Genomic DNA, 6,515 nt, shown 5'->3' with positions numbered 1-6,515 from the left:
CCGACAGCACAGTCCACTTCAGGCCTGGTTCAGCAGCTCACAAACACTATCTTCTCCCCTCTCATTAATGATGTTATCACTGATACATGTCTCCTTATGGGACAGAAAGCAAACATCTTTTCACTCATCAGTTACAAAAGGAAGCAGGAAAATCGAGGGACTTTATGAAAATGTATGAAACCGAGGGACGGAAGTAACCTGGACACAGGGCAAAATCATCTGCTGCTCTAACCACATGTTTTCCATCCAAATTCAGTGACGTTGGCAGTGTCAGTACCTGCCATTCCTTCAGTTTGCACGTGAAGCACTTGGTGTAAATATGTCAGTTTGCTGGCTCTGAGTTGTACGTTTGCTCTTGCAATGCCTGGGATGCATGAATGATTCATGTAAATACTTTGTACAATATATTATACTGTTTTTTTCACGTAATTTCATCTTGTTCATCCTGCCTTGAAGCACAAGCCCACTGCACTGTATCAAATGTAATAGACTTATGACTTATGACTTTATTTGTGATTTCATATCCAATATATTATTATTTTCTGTTGCCCCAGGACCTGAGCATTGAAACAAAGTGGTCAATTTGGCATGTAAATACAGAGGAGGTGCTATCAGATGAATTAAATTTCACTGGTCTAAAGGGATTCGAAGCACACGAGTATATATAAGTATCTGTATGTGATGATCCTGTCCAAACACAAAGGATCTCTACAGAAACCAACACATGATGTCATAAATGGAGGAGCTATATTTATGTACATGTGATTGATTTGTTGAAGGAGTAGAAGACTCAATGTTTCTGCGCCATCTTTGTTTGAAATGTACATTTGAATATGGGCACCACATTAAAACACTTGAATGACAACCTCAGCTGCTTTAGATTTCTTTTTTATTTCTTTGTTACAATATCTGTATCACTGCTTCTGGACATTTTGGTGCCCTAAGTGAGACATTATTATTTTAAAGGTTGTGGTTGTTAATCCTGCAGTGAAACGGGGAGGTGAAGAGAAAAGATACTAGAGCAGAGTAAACAGTTGTATAGCCAAAGTTTATCATTTTAATTAGAAATTTCACTCCCTCTGATTTAACGGTGTGCATGAAGTAATAAAGTAAGCACATGTTTTATCTGCCTAAGTGTTTATGCATAATTATACTGCCACATGTTAGATAATCAGTCAATTCTAGAGGCAGCTTGTCATGGATGGATGCCTGTGCACATTTCTAGAAAAGTTTAAACATAAATCTTTAAAACATTATAAAATTTGTGCTCATTTCTCTACAAACTAAATGACTGCTGTTAAGGATGTTTATTATATTTATATTATGTTATGTTCTAGTTCACACTGTATGTGTGAACTAGAACAGAGTAACAATACTTTGATGTTACTTTAGAACGATTTTATTGTGTTTACGTAATCAATGCATGTTCTCTGGGTGACATTTCATGCTTCCAATTTAGTGTCATTATCTTAAAAAACAAGTTGGAATATACAGTATGTAACCGGAATGACACACCAAAAGCCTCTGACGCAAATTGAGCAGCAAGTCTACATAGAAAATCAATGTAAATGGTGCGATAACACGCAATTTCATATCAGGCGGTGCGAATGGAGCATCTGAAGCGGCGTGAATAAAGTTGGAAAAATTGAACTTTTCAGGCAACATCGCGCCGCGACATCCAATCAGCGGTGAGTTTCTTGCGACGTCACACCCGTGACGCAAGTGCGATTGAAGCCAATGAAGCCAATGAAGCGATGATCCAAAAATTGAAATTTATGATCAAGCGGCGCGATAAAAGCGATTCAAGCGATTTTTTAGCATTAGACGCTTTTGGTGTGAACGCAGATACAATATGCAATATATTTCAATGAATGAGGCATATGACTCTGAATGTTGAAAGGTAGTTATTCAACGATGTTATTAATATTGTTTACATCTGTCCTTGCTGTAACAGAGAATATGTAGCTTACCTTGAATTTGCTGTCTTTATTTCATGGCCATTGTAGACGACACACAGCCTCATAAAATTAAGTTGGTAAAAGGAAAGACTGCGTCACTGTGGTGACGGCTATTACACCCAAGCCATTAAGTCTCACCTACAGAATTGCCAGTAACATCATCTGTCAAGTAGTAGCTTTACATACTGTTTTATCTTGTTCATCATGTTCGGGATATGTTATGGATCTGGTTATTAATATCTCTGCATAATTCTCTTTATCCAGGTTACTGATGGTCTGTGCATGAGCCTCTCTCTTCTGTACTGAGGTGGAGGAATTATCGGTATGTCCTAACTGAATTTTATGGAGTATTTATTTTAATCTTAATTTTTCCATCTCTGTATAATTTACATTGCACATTTTGGGTGTGCACTGAAATGAATGAACCAGTTCAGGTGTTTTACAACTGAAAAGCTCTGCATTGTTTCCTATAATAATCTGCATCATGTCCTCAAGTATTTTCTGTAATATCCATAGAGAAAGGATGTCAGTGTGGCAGGAATGACTGAACAGGATTTAAACAAACACTCATTAAACTAAACATTAATTTAGTTTCAACCAACAGCAGCTCTTTAGAGGTGTGATTTTATGTGTAATGCCTTGAGGCATTACACATAAAATCACACTGGCTCTGCTGATATATCATATTAAACATGGACCATTGTTATATGTGAACACTTATATTCAGGAACAAGCCCACTGATAACATTGTACACATGATGCCGCCTCAGTGGCTCCACCCTGAGCTCTACAGGCAGCAGTACACTTTTGAATTCATCACCACCAACATGAGTTTGAGAAATTTTTAAGTACAAAAGTTCAAAAGTAACACCTGTCATGCTTAGTCGAGCCAGACAGACCAGCCATAAATAACTTGGGGAGTGCATAAGAGAAGGCTTCCGGTGTTAATCTTTTTGTATGTGCAGCATTCAGTGTGTGTGTACAACTGCTCGCCAGGCCCAGAATTAAAGTAGTAAATACTTTCATTATGACAATGGAGACTGACCACAGAGTTTTATTATTTCATTATGTTGGTGTCTTGTCACAGTCTGGCTCTGTTATCCTTAGTGGTTGTTCTCCTTGTTATAAGAAATGAATGATTACCTTTAATAAAGAAAACTGGATTCGAAATATCAAAGTTTAAGTTGAATTTATTTCGCTTGTACAAGCGGAGCGTTTACCAATGCAACAGACAGAGTTACAATAGAAAAGGCTCATCTGTCGAGTGCTGTCAGATAGGTTTTATGCTGTTCTTCTACCTGGCCTGCCTCAGTCGCCTCCCATAACTGACAGATATTTCCATAGACAGCATCACAAGGGTCTCTCAACAGTTGGCAAACATATTCCCTTAATCAGTAGGCAAACAGAAGTCCTTTGAATGACTCCTCCATCACACATAGAGTTGAACTCTCTTTCTGACAGTCTCAACAAACCGTTGAGACAGAAAGTATTAAAACAGTTATGTAAAACAGGAACACACACACACATTGTATGAATTAAAACATCTGAATTACAGTATAATCCTAATTATAATCCTAACACTCCTCCCTTCCACCAGAGACTCTCTGCTTTTTAAGACTGGGCTGAGTTGCAGTTGGCTGTTTTGAGATGTATCATTAAAGACTTTAAAGGCGTGATATCATTTTAGTTGGTTTTATTAATCAGACTGTGTTCATTGTGTTTTTGTGTTTTTCATTTTCCTCCTGTGTCTCAGCCTGTTCTCCCTCCACACCTGCCATGCACTCAGCTTTGTTAGCCCTGCCCTTTTCCCAGCCTCATCTGTTTCTTCTTCAGTGATGTTTAAAGACAGCTGGCCTCCATGTAGTTCCCTTCTTCTGAAGTCAGTCAGCTCCTTAACTGTCCCAATTATTAACCATCAGTCTTGTTGCCTGCAGGAGGTTGATGTTGTATCTTCTGTCCTATTTACTTACAATTCTCTCCAGTATGTTTACTTTTATGCTCTGCTACTTTTGTATTTATTTTAATTTATATGTGATTGATTGAACTTGCTTGTTTGCACCGGAGGGGACAGTAGTAGTACTATTGTACTTGGTATGATTGTGCAATGACAATAAAGACTTATCTTATCTTATCTTGCGTCCATAATCTTTGCATTTCCTCCATCATGTCCTCCCTCTCTGAAATGTATTTATTGCAGTTGCCTCTTTCCCGTTCTGCTTTTTTTCCCCCTCATTCCCCTTACTTGAGTTTCTGTGCCCATCTCCCAACCTGCACCTCATCTCCTCACTAGTTCAGTTAGTATTTTAGTCCTGTTTTCAGTTCAGCCTTTGTTGGATCCTTTGTTCTGCTTTGTGGTGTTCAGTTGTTCTTTGACCTGCACACTTCGTTTCAGTCTATTCTCCAGCCTTGCTCAGTCTGCAGCCTGCTGCATTGTGTCCATTCCACGTAACACATTATCACTCAACAGGTAATAAAGATATCAATGAATAAACCTCATGTCATGTGAGATAATACTGAAGAAAATAGGTTTGAATAAACAATCTCACAGATAATATAATGAAATTTTAAAAATAATAAGCTTAAAAAACACCACTTGCTATTTTTTTCTTAATATTAAAATCAATTCACTGAGAAAAATCAATTCACTGAGCAAAACACGCTATGTATTTAAACAAATATAAAATCTTATGTGAGAGTCTTTCCTTTCATGTGGTGTAATATGTATGCATATCCCAAGTAATTTTCCAAGCCCTAATGATCAAAACAAGGGCAAATGTTTTTAATGTTATATTAAAATATATATTTTAAAAGATGCAAAAAAGACATATATGCGCTACATAAAATAGCTGACTGGATCTTGAACAGCTATTTATAGCAGTAACTGGATCACTTCTCACCATGAATGCTAAAGCACAGTCCTGTAGATAGAGCAATGAGTCCCCAGCTGCTCTGACTTTATTAGGCCACTCCCCCTCAAGCAGGAAGTGAAATGGTGGTCTGAAACTAAGGAGAAAAGAAAGACTTCACAGCTGGAGCGTTAGGTCTATTTGAATGCACAGAAACCTCAAGTGGTGACAGAAAAAAAGGTAGGGAAGTTATTTTAACAAGCAAGCAGCTGTTTTGAACACCCTCTCTTGGTTTCAGGTTTGCAGAATGAGACAGACGGACAGCTGTGGTTTTGTCTCACTCTGCTCGGACATACACTGTTTACTAGGTGTTGGCAGGTAAAACAGGCAAATGGAAAAAGAAAAGATTTAACGTGATAGAAAGTAAAAGGCTGTAAAATGTAGTTTTTGTTCATGCTGTTTGACTTTGTGGTATTTGTTTCTCTCCAGGACTGCTGGGTAATGGCTGGTCTCAGGGTTCTTCTCATTCTTGTTGCCTTTCTCCTACTGGGTCATCAGACAAATGCTAAGAACGAAGCTCCCTGTCAGCGCTCAAAATGGAATAATGGCTTTAACACCTTTGTCAAGCGCCACATCCGCTCTGGTACTCCTAACTCTGACGATAATAATGAATGGGAGAACTACATCAAGAACAACGGGGGTTGTGACAGACCCACACAGTCCTTCCTCCATCCAGATGAACTGGAAAAGGTAAAGGCAGTCTGCACCAATAAAGGTGGGAAGGTGTACAAGGAGAACCTGTGCATCAGCAAGCAGCCCTTCAGTTTCATCACAGTGAGGAGTGAGCCGGGGACATGTGGGATCAAGAAAATCACTAAGGAAACTAAACATCTGATCTTGGCCTGTGAGGTGCTTGAAAACCAGTGTCTGCCCGTCCATTTTGAGGGAAACTCAAATAGTTTGAAGCCAAATAACAACGCCAGAGGCTGCCAAGACCCAGAAGAACGAGGCCATGCTCCCAGCTTAAAAATGACATGGCTCTGGTTGTTGTCTGTTCTTCTTCTTATTTTTTATGGCTATTAACCTTTTTAAAATTCGAGTAACTAGATGAGACATTGAAGTTTTATCAGTGGACATTTTGCTTTTTTTCTTCCCTCATAGAAATTTCAACGAAGCCATTTCAGGATTTCTTTTTTTGTTGTTGCTTTAAACAGTATTTAATCTTAAACATCTGCACCGTTTCAACCACTTTTTTTAGTCTTTAAACATTTTTTAAAATATTTTTGTATTTCCTACAGTAATATGCTCGTGCCTGTGTATCTGTGATTTTGCTTTTAATGGTTGTGCACTCATCTCTGAGAGAGAGTGCAGGGATTAGTGCATGGCATTTTATTTTGGACACTTTTGAACAATTTACATTAAAATTGAATGAATAAAAAAGTGACTTAATTGCATTTAGTCCATTTATGGTATGATTTACTAAACAAACGTCAGATATTTACACAGAGTTTGAATGAATCTGCAGTAATTTCCACATGATGTCATACAGATTATTGGGTAGCGCCTCAGATTACAGCCCACAACATACAGTGTATTTATTCCCAATTTACAGTGTGATTTTTGTACTAACAGTGTAACGGTACAGACAATGGCGTGCACAGACATTTTGGGGGGCAGGTATGCTGTGCGGCATGTGGAACTGCCGGCTGCC

General features: G+C 38.4%; 1 protein-coding gene across 1 annotated transcript; it reads left to right on the top strand.

Annotated features, from left to right (window-relative positions):
• Positions 1–4,953: 4,953 nt before the first annotated feature.
• On the top strand, positions 4,954–6,239 carry LOC133983754 (angiogenin). Its single transcript, XM_062422932.1, has 2 exons — positions 4,954–5,044; positions 5,294–6,239. Exon 2 carries the CDS (start codon positions 5,306–5,308, stop codon positions 5,885–5,887), a length of 582 nt encoding a protein of 193 aa, XP_062278916.1. The 5' UTR covers positions 4,954–5,044; positions 5,294–5,305; the 3' UTR covers positions 5,888–6,239.
• The last annotated feature ends 276 nt before the right edge of the window (positions 6,240–6,515 follow it).

This window comes from Scomber scombrus, chromosome 7, assembly GCF_963691925.1.
Source record: "Scomber scombrus chromosome 7, fScoSco1.1, whole genome shotgun sequence".
In the NCBI taxonomy this organism is placed as follows: Eukaryota; Metazoa; Chordata; class Actinopteri; order Scombriformes; family Scombridae; genus Scomber; species Scomber scombrus.
This window is presented reverse-complemented; position numbering and strand designations above follow the sequence as displayed.